The sequence below is a fragment of the Lygodium microphyllum genome, chromosome 3 (genome assembly GCF_053477565.2).
Source record: "Lygodium microphyllum isolate KBCC chromosome 3, Lygodium_microphyllum_v1.1.10, whole genome shotgun sequence".
Classification (NCBI taxonomy): Eukaryota; Viridiplantae; Streptophyta; class Polypodiopsida; order Schizaeales; family Lygodiaceae; genus Lygodium; species Lygodium microphyllum.
In genome coordinates this window covers 191,724,493-191,743,034 of record NC_141137.1, presented here as the reverse complement: position 1 = coordinate 191,743,034, position 18,542 = coordinate 191,724,493, and the positions used below count along the sequence as shown (strand labels likewise).

Here is an 18,542-nt window from a genome sequence, read left to right as displayed (position 1 = left end):
ACACCATCACCTCGTAGGGTGTGAAGGCCTAGTTTAGGGACCCAACTCATCCACAAAAGTTCATTCTTTATATACCTCTTAAGTACAACAAAATTGGGATTCCTCTGTGCTTTGCACTTGGCACATTTGCCTGCGACTTCTCATGCACAAGGGCTATGGAATTCGGGTAGAATTTCACACCTAAGGATCTTGCTTTCCTCTTGCCTCATCATTATACATGTGTAATAGCTACAAAAATCATTGACAATGGTTGGGCTTTCATGTTGAATACATATTCATATAAAGGTAGCACATAAGGGTCTCCAAAAATGTTAGACAAATAAGCTAGAAAAATGAAATAAATAAGCAAGAAAAGCAAGAAAATAAAAGAATCTTGTCCGAGGCCCGGTTGGCCTAGACCGGATGTTTGTGCGTGTGTGCATGGACAAGGGCTAGTTAGCCAAGGTCCTAGCTCGGGGAAATATATCAAGGAGGTGTGAACAAAGGCTTAGGGGATGGGAGATATTTTTTTCCCATAAGCTTGTGGGAACCGTCTCTTAGAGGGGCCTCAATTAGCATTTCTAGGATACATAGGTTGCGAGGTGAGAAGCACACACATGTCTAATTTTCCCTCTTAAACTTGGTATCCGAGCATGCATGTTTCACCCTCAAGGAAGAATTAAGGATTAATGGAAGCTTAGCCTATCTTCTCACTCTACTCTCTCACCTCAAATTGATGCACAGTCCTTTTCTTGGAGAGAGGTGGTACTTGTCCTTCTCCTAGTCCCAAGACCTTGGGCTTTGACCCACACAAGCTTCAAGGGAAGTCCTTTTTGTGCCTCAAAAGGAGTGTGTACCCTCATAGTAGAGAGAGAAGGAAGAGACAGGAGGCTCACGAGCTCCAAGGCTTGTCCCTTTCATGAAAAGTTGTGTCCTTGAGCTCTCCCCATCATCAAAAGGCGTGTTTCAAAGTCCACAATAGAGAGAGAATGTGTCTCGCATCTAGAGAGAGGGTGCTTTCTCACTTTTTGAGTTGCAAAAGGTGTTTTTCATCCACACAATAGAGAGAGAATGTGCCCCACGCCAAGAGAGAGAAAGGGCATCACCCACCACCAACGTGAAGAGAGCTTGAGCCTTCAACACTTTTGTGCAATGAGGAGTGTGGCCTCCTTTGCTATATGAACCCTCCACTTTAAGAGGCTATCCTTGCATGTGGGATGTGTGTACCCCCATTTCCAAGCTTCTATGAGCTTTGACTCCTCCATTTCCTTCTTCCACATGAGTTGGGAATTTTTTGTGCAACCGCCTTCTACCTCAAACTTGGCACAAGCATAAGTAGAGCAAATGGGATCCGATTTACGAGCCATTTGTGCAAGTGGATATAGAGCACATGAAGGCCTAATTTTGGAGCAACCAAGGGTTAATTTTTTCCAACAAATTAGTGTCCCAAAAGTGCTCCCAAAACAAGGTTCCGTCACATGTAAGCACTACTCAACCACTTCGAGATAAAGCCACTTGGAAGACTTGTATGGTGCAAAGCATTTCGACACATTAGAATGGGAATTGGAGTGCATGTACAACAGTGTGTAGCTAATGCTTTGTAGAGATTTTGGTGTTTCAAGTGTCAAATAAGTGGTTATTGCTTAGTGTTCTTGCAAGGCTCTTTATGCATAGGATTTTGTGGGCATAATGCATCTTGAATGTGGCTATTTGATGAGCATGATATAGGAAAAAGATTGTACATATTGTGGCTGCATTTTGTACATCCTTTGAACATAGTTTTATGCATATGCTTGGTGTCTTTAAAGATGTCAGTTTATGTATTTGGTTTATGTGGTAAATTCTCTTGTATATAGAGAGTTTGGCAAGCAAGTTTGTAAGCCTTAGCCTTACTTTGGAATTGGTCTTTTCTCTTTCAAAAAAAAAAAACATAAACATAAAACATAATAAAATAAAATAAAATAAAATCAATCCAAAACCAACACTCTTTCATGACCAAACATGGAACAAGATAATCAAATGGAAGAAATTCAAGAAAATGGGAAAACCTCCACTATACCTAATGTAAATGCACATATCTCTATTCTGGAGACACATATGCAGATGCTTTTGGAGCAAATGCGTACATTGACTAGCCTAAGGGTGGGTATGGACACTACATAGTCATAAGGGTTGCCTAAACCCATGTTGGATGCGCCAGATGTCGTGTTAGAACCCCCTTATGCCTGGGAGGACATGATGGTAGCTCAAAGATTCACAACCCCCCAAGTATAATCACACTACTATGTCACTGATGCCTCATGCAGTGGAGCAATGGCTCTCCAAGTGGGAGCAGTGTTTCCATTTGTGCAATATCACGGACGATGTGGCTAAGATTCAACAAGCGACATACAATTTGCTTGACGTCGCTCATAGGTGGTGGCGTAAAGTTGAGCAAGATAATGCTAAACCCACTACCTGGAAGGAATTTAAAGTCATTTTCTATAATAATTTTGTCCCTCCAGATGAGCGCAACAGAGCCTTGGACTCTTGGTTCTTTATGTCATAAAAGAACTATTCAGTCCAAGATTATGCCGATAGATATCGAGAGATCTTGTTGAAAGTGCCAGAGCATATTCCCAATTTTCTACAAGTTCATAAGTTTGTTCTTGGTCTTACAGAGACTCTTTGGTCATTGGTATGCAAAGAGAAGTGCCAAACATTGAATGAGGCCATTGAGTTGGCTATAGTCCTTGAAGATGGCAAGCAGTTTCCCTCAGGACATAGCCAGAGATCTTCATGGACTAGAGTACCTCATTTTTCCTCTACGGTCACCCCCTTAACCTCTTCAAGTGAAAGCAAGGGTAAAGAGCCTAAACAACTTCACATGATTAAGATCGCAGTTGGAAATAAGTGCAAAGTCTCAGCAATGGTTGAGAAGGCTTACAATAGATCTATGCTCACTCCGCAGCAGCGAGACAAGGCAATGAAAGAAGGCCTATGCTATGGATGCCTAGGGCAACATCAATTCAAAGATTTCTGTAAGAAATCTAAGATCACTGCTAGTATGGTTGTAAACCCCATGCAAGAAGCAAAAGAGAGTGAGGAAGATCTTTTGGATGATGCGGATTAGAATTTTCCACAAAGAATTCTAGCAATTTTGGTCACCAAGAAGGTGTCTAGTGTGCCAGATGCAGTCTTGTCGCCTGTGCCACAACAGAGATATCTGTTTCCGAACACAGAGTTGATTGTATTAAAGGGTTATGCGCAAGAGCAACCCATAAAGATTCTCTTTGATACAAGATCAACTCACAATGTAATCAGTTCTCATCTTGTCAAGAAGCTTCACCTCCAGACACAGCCTTCTAACTATAGATATACCATGGAGTTGGCTGATGGCAAAGGCACAGAGATATGGGATCACCAAGTGGCTGACCTCCCATTCATGATCTAGTCATATCAAGAGAGAATGGATTTTGAAATCACTAAGCTTGCAAGATTTGACATGGTTCTTGGCAAGCAATGGCATGCGTGGAAGAAGCCTACCATAGGCTTCTCTTCTCATGTCATATAGTTTAAGCATGACGAGCGCCGATTGTTAATTCGCGAAAAGCCGGATCTCTCAGAAGCAAAGCTCTTGAAGGCCACCAAGATGCTCAAGTTAGAATGTAAGCTTTTATATTTATGTTATTTAGATAATGTGAACCTAGTTATGGATTCACAAGCTAGTGGGAGCTCCACCACCCCTGCTCTTAGTCTTTCTAGTAAGATTAAGGCAGAGTTTGCTGATGTTTTTAAAATTGAGCTTCCTATTGGATTACCTCCTCGCAGGAATGTGGAGCACCATATAGAGCTTGTGCCAGGGGCTAATCCAGTTACTCGACCACCTTACCGTATGAACATTAAAGAGGAGACTGAGGTAAGAAAGGTGATTGATGAGTATCTCAACAAAGGGCTCATCCGTCCTACCTTTTCCCCTTTTGCCTCACCTATCTTACTTGTCAAGAAGGATGGATCTTTTTGCATGTGCGTGGATTACCACACATTAAATAAAGTTATTGTAAAGCATCGATACCCCATGCCGAGGATTGATGATCTCTTAGATGCTCTTGCGGGAGCCACTATATTTAGTAAAATGGATCTTAAGAGTGGTTATCACCATATTAGAGTAAGAGATGAGGATGTATATAAAACTACTTTCAGAACTCGTTTTGGTCAATATGAGTATTTAGTCATGCCATTTGGTTTAACTAATGCTCTAGCTATGTTTATGATGTTGATGAATGATATTTTACGACCATTTATGGGTAAATTTGTTGTGGATTTCATTGATGATGTGCTCGTATATAGCAAGAACCTCATAGAGCATGAGATTCACTTGAATTATGTATTTCAAGCATTGCAGCAACAAAGTTTGTTTGCCAATTATGAGAAAACCTTTTTATGCCTTGCAAAAATTGAATATCTAGGTCATATTGTTTTTGCTAATGGGATACGTATGGATCCCAAGAAAGTGGCTGTTATTTTAGCATGGCTAGTTCCTCATAATGTTTCTCAATTATGATCCTTTTTAGGATTATTTGATTTTTATCGTAAATTCATAGAGTACTATTCTTATATAGTTGCTCCTATGATAGATTTGTTGCAAGATCAGGTGTTGTATACTTGGACCCCTATGCAACAAGATAGTTTTGACTCTTTGAAACAAGTAGTTTCCATGGCTCTGGTCTTAAAAATAATAGACCCAGAGAAACCTTTTGAACTAGAGACTGATGCTAGTGGATGGTGGCTATTGGCACCATGCTAAACCAAGACGGTAGGCCTGTTGCTTTTGAAAGCAAGAAGCTTTCTCCAGTGCAATAGAATTGGCCAGTACATGAGCAAGAATTGTATGCTATCATACATGCTCTTAAGATTTGGTGCCATTATTTGTATGGAGCCCAATTTCAAGTGTATACCAATCATCATACTCTTAAATATTTTTGTAGTTAGCCAAATCTTTGTGGCCAACAGGGTCGATGGACTGAGTTGATGCAAGAATTTCACATGGAAATTCTTTATCACAAGGGTCGTGATAATGTTGTCGCGGATGCCTTATTACGCATTGTTCATACTATGAGCTTTACTATTTTATAAAGCTCTTTACTTCAAGACATCAAGGATGTTCAGAAAGATGACCTTTTTGCAGAGCAAGTTAGGTCTACTCTTGATAGTGCAAAGTTAGCCTCGTCTATCTCTCCACTCAAAGTTAAAGCAAGTTTGTTCACCAAGTTTTGAGTGGAGAATGGGTGGGCTAAATGAAAAGGCAAGATTTATGTTCCTAGCGCGCGAGATCTTAGAACTAAAGTGTTACAAGAAAACCACGATAGTCCATGTGTGGGCCATCCTAGTTAGGACAAAACCATCCAGTTGGTTAGACAGACGTTTTGGTGGCCCCATCTACACAAAGATGTCCACAAGTATGTCCAACAGTGTTTTGAATGTCAAGCTATTAAAGCCAAAATAAATAAAACTCCAAGATTACTTCATCCATTATAGATTCCGGAATCAAATTGGCAAAGTGTGTCCATGGACTTTATTGTTGGGTTACCTAGAACCCATTCCTAGAAAGATACTATCCTCGTGGTAGTTGATCGTTTGAGCAAGATGGCTCATTTTATTCCTTCTAAAGAAACTGTGGAAGCTCAACAGGTTGTTGATTTGTTTATTTAGAATGTGTTTCACCTTCATGGGATGCCTTCTTCTATTGTCTCAGACAGAGATGTATGTTTTACTGGTCATTTATGGAGACAATTTTTTCTCTAAACGACATGTTTCTTTGAACATGAGTTTGGGTGACCATCCCCAAAATCTGGCCTTCCTAGAAAGAGTTAATCAAATTCTCAAAGACATTCTACGTGCATATGTCTCTGATAAGCAATCTGATTGGGACATTTATTTACCCCTCCTTGAATTTGCTTATAATAATCGACCTTATTAGGGCACTTGTTTATCCCCCTTTGAGATGAATTATGGTATGTCTCCTCCAGCTCCTGCTACCATAGGCATATCTAACAAATGCCCAAGTGCAGCTGAATTCCTTTCTTTAATCCAACATAATTTGCAATTTGCTAAAGACAAGCTGCTAGCATAGCTAAGCATTATATGGATCAGAGAAGATCCCCTCGCATGTTTAATGTCAGAGAAAAGTTTTTTTCCAAGTTTCGTTAAACTCCACCTCTTTATCTATTGGAAAGTTTCCTAAGCTTTCGCCTCGGTTGTGTGGACCTTGGCAGATTGTTCAAAAGCTTAGTGATGTAGCTTACTGGTTTGAGCTTCCACTAGGTTGTCATGTCCATCCGGTCTTTCATGTTAGTAAGCTCAAACATTTTATTTCTTGTGATACTAACTTGATTGATGGTCTTATTTCTTTGTAGGAAGATGCATCCTCTAACCATAGTCCAGACAAGATACTAGACCAAAGAAAGAAACGATTGCATAATCATACTCTTCGGGAGTTTCTAGTTTCCTGGAAGGGTCTTCCCTTGACGGATGCTACCTAGGAATATGAAGCTTTGATTCGTCAACATCTCCCACAATTGATCATTGAGGACGATGATTTTCAAAGGGGGAGAGAATGCTAGACAAATAAGCCAGAAAAATAAAATAAATAAGCAAGAAAAGCAAGAAAATAAAAGAATCTTGTATGAGGCCTGGTTAGCCTAGATAGGACGTTTTTGCGTGTGTGCATGGACAAGGGCTAGTTAGCCAAGGTCCTAGCTTGGGGGAATATATCAAGGAAGTGTGAAGGGAGGTTTAGGGGATGGGAGATATTTTTTTCCCATAAGCTTGTGGGAACCGTCTCTTAGAGGAGCCTTAATTAGCATCTCTAGGATATATAGGTTGGGAGGTGAGAAGCACACACATGTCTAATTTTCCCTCTTAAAAAAAAGGAGATACAGGTATTTCAATGTCTCTCCCAAGAAGAAGAGCTCCATCTTGTCACACTTTGGGGCTAGAATGACAATCACATCATCAAGAGAGCTAAAACCACCACTCTGAATTTTTTTGTTGTGCTTGAAGGCTTGAAAAATCATCCATCCCCACTCCCTATAATTGTTGATAGATAAAGTAGTGATTAAGACTACAATTATATCTCTAAACTTTCAGTTTGCTCGATGAACCGGCAAGGGCTTACTTAGAGTCTTGAGTTAGTCAATACAAAATGAACAACAACTCCATAGTTTCATGATGCAGAATATTGTGTCAATCAAGAGGATTGATAATGATATCTTCTCTAAATTTTGCATATGTGTTTTCTCCACTCGACCCCTCAAGGTATGCCTCTTGCATGTACATCAACATAAACTCCTTACAACTCTGCATGTGCCATTGTTATAATATGCACCCATACACATGCTACAACAAATTGAAGAGGGATGGTGGATTACATCCATATGGAAGTAGGCAATTTCAGGAGCAAGACCAATGGCACTCACAACATACATCTCATAGCAAGTCTTGGCCAAATCTTGTGCCAGTTGAAAGTTTTCTTTGTCATGAGCAATAAACAAAACCCTGTGTATGGCTTGTTGTTTTGCCAATCCCCATGTTGTGCCCAAGGCCAAGTTCCCAGCTAAGAAACACACTTTAAAAACAAAAACAAGATGGCAAATCTACACAAAGGTACTGTAAGAAAAACTCATTGCAATCATACAAGAAGAAAGCATACCACATTATCCATTTTGGGACTAAAATCACCCATCAAACCTCCAAGTAGTGGTCAAACAAATGTTAAACCATTTGGTTTTGACTTCTTAAGCAAGTGGCATTTTACCCCTTCCATAGCCTCCTCATACATGTCACGTAAAAAGCTAATGTACTCGTTGTTTGAAACAACGCCACCTTGCCTCGGCCATACTTTTAGCAAGTACTCATAATAACTATTGTCCCACAAGAGCCTAGCTTGATGTTTCCTCCATAGAAGTGTCCAAAGTGTGGACTACACAAGCCATGTGAGATAGGTCATTAGCTATAATGGATGGAGGATAAAGGTCAAGCCTACAACACCATGTAGTTATTGCAAATGATAAAGGATCACAAATAATATTAACCTATCACATAAGGATGCGACAATGGACATTGAAAACAATTGCAGAAATGCTAGCAAGACAAAACCAACAATTTGTAGGTGTTCAATTCAAGTAGAGAAAATAAGTTTATATCATCTATGTTGGTCTCCACCATAATTTCACATACTCCTTGCATCAAGGCCATAATCGGGCAGTACTTGCAATCGCAAAGAGGATCTGGCTCATCTATAAGTCTCCTACCTTGCTTGACTTGTATGAATGCCATTGAATTGATAAAAGAATACTATTCACTTGTTCTTCAGATCTTGTGGGTTTCCATGGTAAATGGAAGAGATTCTCTTTGAAACCTACTGTGAATGCAAATAGCTTGCATTTGAAGAAAACACCAGGGAGACCCAGGCACAATTTGATAAGGTAGGGATGAATAGGATGAGGAAAATTGTGCTTCCTTTAACGTGCTTCCATTGCCTACTTTTGCTTCAGGTCAAGAGACTTCCACGTAATAAAGTGACATAAGTTTTCCTATGGCAATCCTCTCATAGCCTTGAATTTTGAGACTAGGAAGCTCTATGACATCATACGGGTTGCATTCTAATGTTAGGCACTTGTGAAAAGTGCTCATAAGCCTGAAGATGGGCTCTTAAGGCCCGCACATTGCACATTGCAAAACAAGATACAAGATCACGTAGTGAATTGGCAAGAAAAGAAAAGTTGAAGTGAAAGGGAAACATTTACAGCCTCCCAAAAAACAACCAAATCTTACATGAAAAAGCTTGACTCAAGAGATCACCCACATCCAAACAAGCCCCCAGGGGGGGGGGGGGGGGGGCGGCGTCATTAAGCAATTTGGCATAACTTCACCCATTTACACATAAAGATCTGTTGTACTTGCTTAAGAGTTTGTTTGCATTTGTCAATGTTTGCAATTGTGATTGGCACCACCAGAATGCACATATCGCTCTTATTGAAAATTAGAAGCAAATTACCTTATGTAGATGGGAACTAGGCCATCTGTTTTAGGCAAGCCTTTGAAATGCTCTAGAACACGCATGGTAGCGGCATCATTCTTAGGGTCACCAAAAACTTCACTCAAATATCCAAACTCCATTTGTAGATTTGGGGCCTCAGATGTGCCGCTTGCCCTACCGTATGTATCTGCAACATGAGTAGAATTAGATCTCAACACTACATCTGAGTAGGGGATGGTTGTCAAGCTCAATGTAAAGGGTGCCATGAGCCAATCCCCCAAAGCTTTTGCTAGTCTTTGGGGGCCATTTGTAGCTTCACACATGTTGTCAATCCTGATCCGAGTAGCATAAAAGACATACGTCTTCGCTATTCTAAACCTTCAACCATTGGTGGTAGCCATTGTGTGCATGTGTGTGTGTGTGTGTGTGTGAGAGAGAGAGAGAGAGTATGGATGGAAGAGGACACTGTGTACACACACTGAGCTGCGAGAATTTTTGAATTTTCCCGCTCGAGCCCCCTCTCGTCATCCTACGTGGCATTCAAGAAGGTGCCACATAGCCATCTATGTCAGATTTCATTAGTGGCATAGTTTAGCTCTTTGGCATGGTTCAGATTTCATTAGTGGCATGGTTTAAAACAATCTCCATCGGACGGTTTTAGAAGCCTCTCCCAAATCGCGGTAGTTTTCTCACCATCAATCCCTTTACGTTACTTCAATGGCGGCCTGTGCCATTTAGTGATGAGGATCAAATTCCTCTTTCAAAAGCTGGTATGACTTCCAATATTGATCTCAAACGTCTTTCCATGATTTCACTCCCTTCTTGTGGAGCTTCGAAGCCTCTTCTTCCTGTTCTTGCTCTAATGGTAGCCCAATCAATGGTGGCTACAAACTCTTCTGTAGATTGCCAGAGGGAATCACATTCTTCATCTTTAACCAACTCTTCCAAATGGAGCGGGACAGTGGGGACCCTTTAGGCAAGATATCATATTTGCTAGCCTAGATTGTGATAAAAGGACTAGTGTGTTGTAAAGACCGTGAAAGTAGAAATATAGAGCCAAAGAAGTCCTACTTGGCTTGGCTTATAGCATACAGAGCAATCTAGACCAACAAGAAGGCTCTCAAAGTAAACAAAGGGAATGGGCTCAGCCAGAGATGCAAAAAAGAAGAGAACAACATCCACATTTTCTTTCAATGTGAATGTATTGTTTCTACTCTGGATCATATCAAGAAGCTCATAAAAAGTCATGAAGGAAGAGCTCCTTGGTCATACAAAAGTTTACTTATTGGTGAATGGGTCAGGTGCTCAAATAGTTTGTGGACGATGATCAGAGTAGAAATTCTATGGTGGTTGTGGCTAGCAAGACTAGACGCCATTTATGGAGGGCTCAGAGAAGATTTTGGGGTGCTCAAAGATAAACTAATAAAGGTAAGGAAAGGATACTACTCCAGAACAACTGTAGAACTAGAAACCGAAATCGAGAAACTTCCCAGCAAAAGTCGAAATGCTGAAGAATTTGTAGAGCTAGAAAGCCTAAGTAGGAAAAAACAACTTCTAACCCCAACAAACTTGAGTTTTATCCTCAAATTGTAGTATCCGTAAAGAGGTGTGGATGTGAGGTCTCTCTTGTATATGATTGTCTTAAAAGAAAGCTGGTATGACGTGTACATGCGTGAGTGCGTGTGTGTGGGTTGGTTTTCTTTAAGTACCTCTGGTTCACACCAAAGTTCACCCGCATCAGTTTTAAGTCATTCGACTGCTTGCTTGCTGCTAATTGAAGATGGGCTCCCAGGTGCGTATATTGTTATGAAAGAGCTGTCCATGCCACGACACGGCCACCTCTTTCTAACCCCTACGTGCTGCGTTTTTGTTGCAGGTTCCAGTTTGGGCTGTAGAGAATCGGGCTCGCTTCCTGCGTGCTGCAAAGGCTAGCGACAGCGCTGGCAAGGCACCGCTTATCTCGGCGGCCTCGGTCTATCGCTCCCTCTATAGCAATGAGGCTCTCACGCGAGCGGGGGTGAGCGTGGGGAAGACAGATGGCTCCGCCATGCTGACCACCGCTGCAAGGATTTTACCACCCCCGATAGATGTGAAGCCCGAGGAGGAGTACTACCGCAACGAAGACAACCACCCGGATATCCTAGCTACTATCCTGGAGACTGCCCGAGTGACTGCCGGCTATAACCCCGCGGCAGCTGGAGCAGCTAACACCCCTGAATTGGCCGCGGAGCAGCACGCCGCGTTCCTACGCTTCCTAGAGGAGGTAGACTTGTACTATGCTTATCTGACGCTGGCGGTCATGGACACTCGACAGGTGGTAAACACTAGCCTGGACTGTGAGGGCCTTGTCAGCGCCGTGGCAGATGTGGTTTTGGCGGCTATGGGGGAGGCGGGCCAAGGCCTGAAAGATCGCATCGCGAATACCATCAGAGCGGCTGCGGAGCGCGTCACCAAGAACGTGACCACCAATAGCGTGGTTGACGTAGGCTACAACAACGTGAATCTTCCGGCTCCCACGACTGAACGCCCTAACAGAGACCCAGCTAGTACGCTCTGCTTCTCTATCGTGGGAATGAGCCGCACAGTGCAGAACAACGGGTTTCTGAAAGGTACTACTGACTCCTCTAGCGAGTATCTCTACATAACAACGGCCACTTATCGCATGAGGAGCTCGTCTGTGAGTGCGTATGCTTCCTATCTGGCTGGCTCCACGATCATCCCTGCTGAGCGTGTCATTGAGAACTTTCAGACGGTCGGGTAAAGCGAATCCTCCGGTTTTCATGAATAAGCCTTTGGTTTTCACGGGAAGACTTTCCCTCCCTTGTACAGGCAATACAAGTGGCCTAAATAATTCTTCCTCGGTTTCTCTAGCTTTCTTTTTTTTGGGGCGTTTTTGTCGAGTCATTGAACCTTCATGCTCGTGTAATTGAAGATGATTAATTCTTGCGATATGGGGGTATGTTAGGCTCGATGAAAATGCTACCCGACGGTTTGGTTTCTTTGTTTGTTTGATTTGTGAGCACGTTATATTTGAGAGCTGGTCATTGCACCTCCGTGTCTGCGCCATCAAGGATATATTGATTGATTCCTTCAAGGTGGGGTATGTTACACTTTTCAAAGCATCTCCAATCCTCCATAAGCATCGAGCATATCTAAGAATTGGCCATTGTAGCTTTGGTTTTGGGCGATTGAGGACGGTTGATTCTCTCAAGGTGGGGTTACTTACACTTTCGAAAATCTCCATATTGAGTAGCGTGTGTGTACTTTTGATGGCCACCCTTCCTTCGCAAAAATGATGGATTTTGAGTGGGACTATCCTTTTTCATACATTTTAGTGTATTTTGTGAAGAATAGATCAACTAAAATGTATTTTTGTGAATAATAAAGATCAATTTTTCACTTGTAAAGAATAGTTTAGGGACCCCTCTTGCGTAGAGTGTATGGGGCAAATTGTTAATTTCAAGGAGATGTCTATCTACTATCCTTTATGTCTTTCCCACTACTCACTCTAACATGGTTTCACAAATCATGGAGTGTTTCTTGATGTTCTTGACACACAGAGCAAGGAGAAAGCTTGTTGTTTGTATTGCAAGCTTGAGTTGTCATGTTATAGGTGAAATTTCACTTGCTTGATGTTCGTACTTTCTACTTTGTTGTGTGATGAAGGAGGTCTCCATTTTCCTTAATTTATTACAGCTAGCTAGCATGACCCCCATATTAGTGAATCCTTTGGAGGCTATTTGATTATACGTCAACTAAATTTTTTTAACATGTCACATCACCTTTTCATATCATTTATGAGCTATTATAGGGTGTGAAGATAGAATGAGTCCTTAGAATGCTATAAACCTTAGGCTTCTTCTCAATGTGTTGAACTAAAGAAACCTTGGGATGATCAGGCATCATACTTTCACTTTAGAGCAATGGGCACTATTTATGTTTTGGATGATAGAACACTTATCTCTACACATTAGTAAAGATGAAGGTTAATTGTCTCTTCTTTCATTTGAGTTGGATACTAACAATAAGCTTTTTGACTAGGATGTAGCTTTTGATCCTTTCTCACTTGTTTGGAGATGCCAAACCCCAATTTGGCAAAATGCTTTACTTCATAATTTGCGCATGGCAAATACATTCCCATTTTCATTTGATAGACTTCAAAGATAAATGCCATTCATAGTTGTCAAAAAACTCTCCAACTTGAAAAGATCTTGGTTACTTGTTATTATCTATAAGTAAGAAATGCTATGTTTCTATGTCCTTGGCTCACTACAATAGGGACATGTAGACTTATTCAACAATTTTTGAACCTCAATAAACATGAGGTTTTTTCTTTAATACATGGCCTTGAGTGTAAGAAAGATGTGGCAAAAAAGGAACTTGATAATGGTGCTTTCAAAGAAAAAGATCTTGAATATGTGGTTATGGGAGACTTAGAAGCTCAATCCTTGCTCTCGGAAGGGGGTTTAAGGTTCAAAATCAATACAAACATGTTTTAAATCAAAGATTATTTGGTGAAGAAGCATTGTTGTAGCAAAGAATGATATAGTGATTGTCAATAAAGAAGTTGAGAGCGGGTCTTCTAAGATGGAGGGTCTTTTAATAATTAAAGTCTTCTAAGATGGAGAGTCTTTTAATGAAGCAGTTTTTGTTGGAGAACTCTAGGACTTCTTACCTTATGGAGATGAGACTTGCAATTTCTTGTAATGCAAAGGATCCTTAGTTTCCTTGTGTAGGGAATAGATGGAAAAAGAAACCAAACACTCTTAAAAGTACTTTGATGAGGTATGTCAATTTGCTAGGTAGATAATCTTGATGGAGAGAGAAGCTATTTGACAAATTTAAGGTACATTTTAAATAGTAGCAATTTGATCTAAGAATGGAGCTTTAACTTGCTAGTTCAACACTTTTCAAACCTCAAAAAACTTGAGACGTCTTCTTTGCTACATGGTTGCAAGAGCAAGAATGATTTGGTATAGAAGGAACCTAATAGTATTATTGTAGGAAGAGATACTTAAGGTTGAAAATGAGCATAAACATGTTTTAAAGAAGAGGTCATTTGGTAAAGGTCCATTATTGTAGCAAAGAGCAAAATATTGCTTACAAATAAAGAAGCCTATGTCTTACTTGTATGCAGAAGTAAAGCCTTCTTACATGGATGATATTTTAATTAAGTGTGTGTTATTAAGAACTTTAGGATCTCTTCTTTTATAGAGATAAAACTCATGATCTCTTGCAAGAAAAAAGATCCTTAACTTGCTTACTTCAAGAATAGGAGAGCAAAGAAACCTATTACACTTGAAAATCTTTGATGGGGAAGGTTAATTTGCTAATTGTACACCTTTGATGGAGAGAGAATTAGTTTAGAAAAGAGAGGTACATACCAAGTAATAACAACTTGGCCTAACTTGAAGCAATCTCTGATGGGGAAGGTTAATTTGCCAATTATACACCTTTGATGGAGAGAATTTGTTTAGAAAATAGAGGTACACACCAAGTACTAACAGATTGGACGAAGTTGGAGCTTCAACTTGCTTCAAAGAAAGTAAGTTCTAATTAGTTTATTATCCCATTCATCTTTGAACTTGATAGTCTTCAAAGATGGATTCTTTCAGCAAGCATCAAATATTTTCCAACTACAAAAGACCTCAGTTGTCTACTACCATCTATAAGCAACAAAATCTCTCTTTCCATATTATTGGATGATCATAGTGGGGACATGTAAACTCATTCAACCAACTTTGAACCTCAACAAATCCAAGGATTCTTCTTTGATACATGGTCTTGAGAGTAAGAAACATTTAGTAAGGAAGGAACTTTCTAATGGTACTTTAGAGAAGAAAATGCTTGAACAAGTGATTGTGAGAGACTTAGGAGCATATTTGTTGCTATAAGAAGGGACTTGAGATTCAAAAATCAACACAAACACATTTTAAAGTGGAAAACATTTTAAAGTGTAACTCCTTGACCACAACATCTACCACTCCCTCAATGATTTTGGGAGGTGGTACATCGGGAAGGTGTAGATGTGTTTGATCTTTGTGAAGAAAGTCATGAAAAATAGGTGAAGGCTAAAGTTGCCACCACATGGATCTCTGATGAGGCAAACCAGGGTCACGGCTGGAAAGTCCCTACTATTTTGCTGAAAGCCCAAGGCTATGGGAAAAAGTGGCAGGACTATTGGGTACCCAAATCCTCATACATGAGACATCCATCGTCAAGGAGTCCCAACAGGAAGACCAAGGCATCTCATCCTTTTAGGACGCAGCCAATTTACAAATGGGTTCCCAAAAGCTCAATTCCTAAACCCAATCCCATTCTTAAACCGCAGAAAGCCACAGGGGAGAAGCCTCGTTTACAATGGAGACCTAAAAGGACGAACCCCTCAGCTAAGCTAGCTTCTTCAACTCCCACAAAGACACCTAAGCAAACTTCAACTATGGAATGGAGACCCAAGCTCAAACCAACAAGTGCTTCCAAGCCATTGATGCTAGCCATTCCCCAGGGCATTAAGAAGCCAAATCACGCCACGCAAGTGAGGCTAACTGCAAGAACATCCCCAAGTCAATCGACGATACAATGGAGGTCTCAAATGCTGTAGCAACTCTTGCAACACAAGCTATTGCAACCAGTGGTAGCCAATCATTTTTCTATGGCCACAGAGGCTATTTCCCAATCCCTTACTACTGAAACGAAGAGCACCTTCCATACTCACAATGCACGAATACCCCCAACCCGTACCTAGCGTATTATGGGCAAAGTATCCCACCGTTCCCCACACAAAGTCATCGATAGCAGGAGGTGTTCTCTCCTGCAAAGCCCCTCAACTCGGATGGTTTTCCACACGACTCGAGTACCAAAGGCATCATGCACTGCATCATGAGTAAAACATGTATTTGTTTTCAAGCATACATAGGGCCAACCAAGGCCACTGCATAGACACATTGCCAAGTAGACACCCATGCACAATGTGCCCAGGAGTGCACCACATCTAGGAAGGGGGGAGGGCAACAGGGGCAACACCAATGCAAGCAGGCAAGCGGGAGGATAAAAAATGATGAACAGAGTGTGCGACAAGAGGAACCCTTGGTCAAACAAATTTCAAAATGTCCAAATTGAGATCCAAACACATAGAAGGAGTCTACAAGACAAGGGCAACCCACACATGAAGTCAAAATTGCAATAAAGTCACCGGAGGGGACAAAAACCCAAGTCGTGTCCAGGATTCAAGCTATCTGGAGAGTTTTTTGACAAAATTTGACTAGCCACAAGTGAAGTATAAGGCAAGGGCATCAAGAATATCAAGTCAAAGTTGAAAAAATATGTGCAAAAATGCCAGAATCTCAGTCGTGTCCACGATTTTGCATAGGCACAGAGCTCCAAACTTAGATTTGAGTACATCAATGAGCTTAGAATGAAGAGATAAACAAGATGGTCAAGTCAAATTTTGCAAAAAAGTGCTTAAAAAGTCAGTCGTGTCCACAAAACCAAAAAAGTAAAAAAAGAGGCATTTCAAGCTCTTCAAGCAAATCAAGCAAGAGGAGAGCAAGGAGAGCAAGGAGCTTGTGAGAGATCGGAGTGCGCTCATGGGCCACCTACGGGGTAGCATCCACATTTGGTAGGTCACCCCCGCACACACACATTTTCCTTATTCGAGCCCTCGTGCTCTTTGGGTTAGATTAGGTACAGGTACCCGGGGTGGTAGGCCTGAGTGTTGCTCCGCCGCCATTTCCCCATAGCACTAGTAGCGCCGAAGCGCTGCCGAATTTTTCGCAGCCTCTGGTAGTGTCACGAGCACGCGAGTGAATGCAAGAGCGAACGTGAGAGCGAGCAAGAGACGTGAGGCTATGCACGAGACATGGGTTCCTCCTCGGAATCCAACATCTCCCTACACCAAAGCCCTTCCCCCGACACAATCCCCCCACTATCACTCATTAGAAGCACGTACAAAGCAGGGTGGGTACCACCTAAAATAGTACGTAGACACGCAAGAGCAGCATTCCTCCACGACGTATTCGAGACCCCACAACAGAGGTCAGTGGTCGTCTTTGTACCCACCGAGGCCTACTGGCAAATAGCCAAGTCCCAGTCGACCCAACGCATACTCGAAGTAGCTAGCTTCTGGAGATTCTTTAAGTTGAGGCCTTGGGGATTGGATTACAGGCGAGCATGGGAGCTCCAATGGAGCTTAGAAAGAGACGGGCTAGCCACAATGACTGGATTTGATGGCCATGCCATGCAATTCACACTAACTCGCCAGATGGTAAGAGAAGCCCTACACACCGGTGGAGCCTTGCTCCCGGAAGGCAACCTTGCACAGCATGAAAAGAAGATGGTGACCGGCCAAGACTGCCTCACCTTCGCCAATCTGAAGCACAAGGAGGTGACCTTAGCCCTCCAATTGTACATGCAATTCTTCGGGATGGCTCACACCCAAAAGTACACAATGCCAGAGCCGCGCATGGCACTACACCTCACAAAAGCTTTCTTGGATCGGGATATGCTAGAAGTGGACTGGAGTGACCACATCCTCCAAAACATCCACCGTATCCAAGAAGGGAGCCGCCTCTCAGGGACCAGTAAATCCAAAAAGAAACTACCACTGGCCCTGGGAGCGCCATTGATCCTGACGAGGCTGGCCTATTATGCCATGGGGGCTATCCATCACCTACCGCCTCCGCTTACCTACGACGCCACAATGCCCTTCTATAGGCGTCCTAATATCATGCGGTCCCCCGTCAAGAAGCAAGAAAGGGAAGGCAAGCCAGCAAGGAAAAGAGAAGATGAAGAATCCTCAGAAGAGGAAGAAGTGGCCCCCTTACGAAAGCGCATGAGAGGCACAGTCCCACCTGAGCAAGCACCACCTGTCATGCCCTCAACTCAAGCCACACCTAGAAGAGAAGGCGGCCAAAGTGCCCAGAGTCCCTCAGTTAATGTAGATGACTTTATCAACCTCGAGACTCTCAATCGCATGATTGATGAGGACAACGCCAAGGCTGCAAGGAGGGCTGAGCTAGAGAAAGAAAGGGAAAGAAAGGAAGCAGAAGAGCTTGAAGCCGCCAAGGCCGAAAGCCTGTGTGTGGCCAAGGAGAAGAAGAAAAGACGAAAGGTAGAGATGAGAACCAAACACCGCCAAGAAGGGACCTCCACCTCTACAGCTCCCCACCCCTCCTCACCTAAAGAAGTGCCCCTAACTACTCCCCAAGAGATACATGAAGAGGCGTAGCCTATGGAAGTGAAAGAAGGAAAGGTGCACAGGGAAGGCAAGGCTCCCATGACAGAAGAGGAAAAGAAGCCAGAGCCAGCCAGACAAAAGACTCCCAGGCCTTATTTAGAAGAAGAAGAGGACGAGAACCAAGGCGAGAACCTCCAAGACTATGACAAATATGTCGGTGACTCGAGTCATGAAGAAGAAAGAGAAGAGGAGGATGAGAAAGAAGAAGAAGAAGAAGGTGAACAAGGCCCCTCCCCTCCAAAATAGTTCAATGTCCATCATTTAGAGGTGGAGGTGGATATGAGAGTACAGTATGAGATTAAAGACCGC

General features: G+C 42.1%; 1 protein-coding gene and 1 pseudogene across 1 annotated transcript; one reads left to right on the top strand and one right to left on the bottom strand.

Moving 5' to 3' along the window:
- Positions 1-211: 211 nt before the first annotated feature.
- LOC148039372 (mannosyl-oligosaccharide 1,2-alpha-mannosidase MNS3-like) lies at positions 212-9,321 on the bottom strand (annotated as a pseudogene).
- Positions 9,322-10,633: 1,312 nt separating this feature from the next.
- LOC148039371 (uncharacterized) lies at positions 10,634-12,047 on the top strand. Its single transcript, XM_087675244.1, has 2 exons — positions 10,634-10,790; positions 10,875-12,047. Exons 1-2 carry the CDS (start codon positions 10,779-10,781, stop codon positions 11,757-11,759), a joined length of 897 nt encoding a protein of 298 aa, XP_087531370.1. The 5' UTR covers positions 10,634-10,778; the 3' UTR covers positions 11,760-12,047.
- The last annotated feature ends 6,495 nt before the right edge of the window (positions 12,048-18,542 follow it).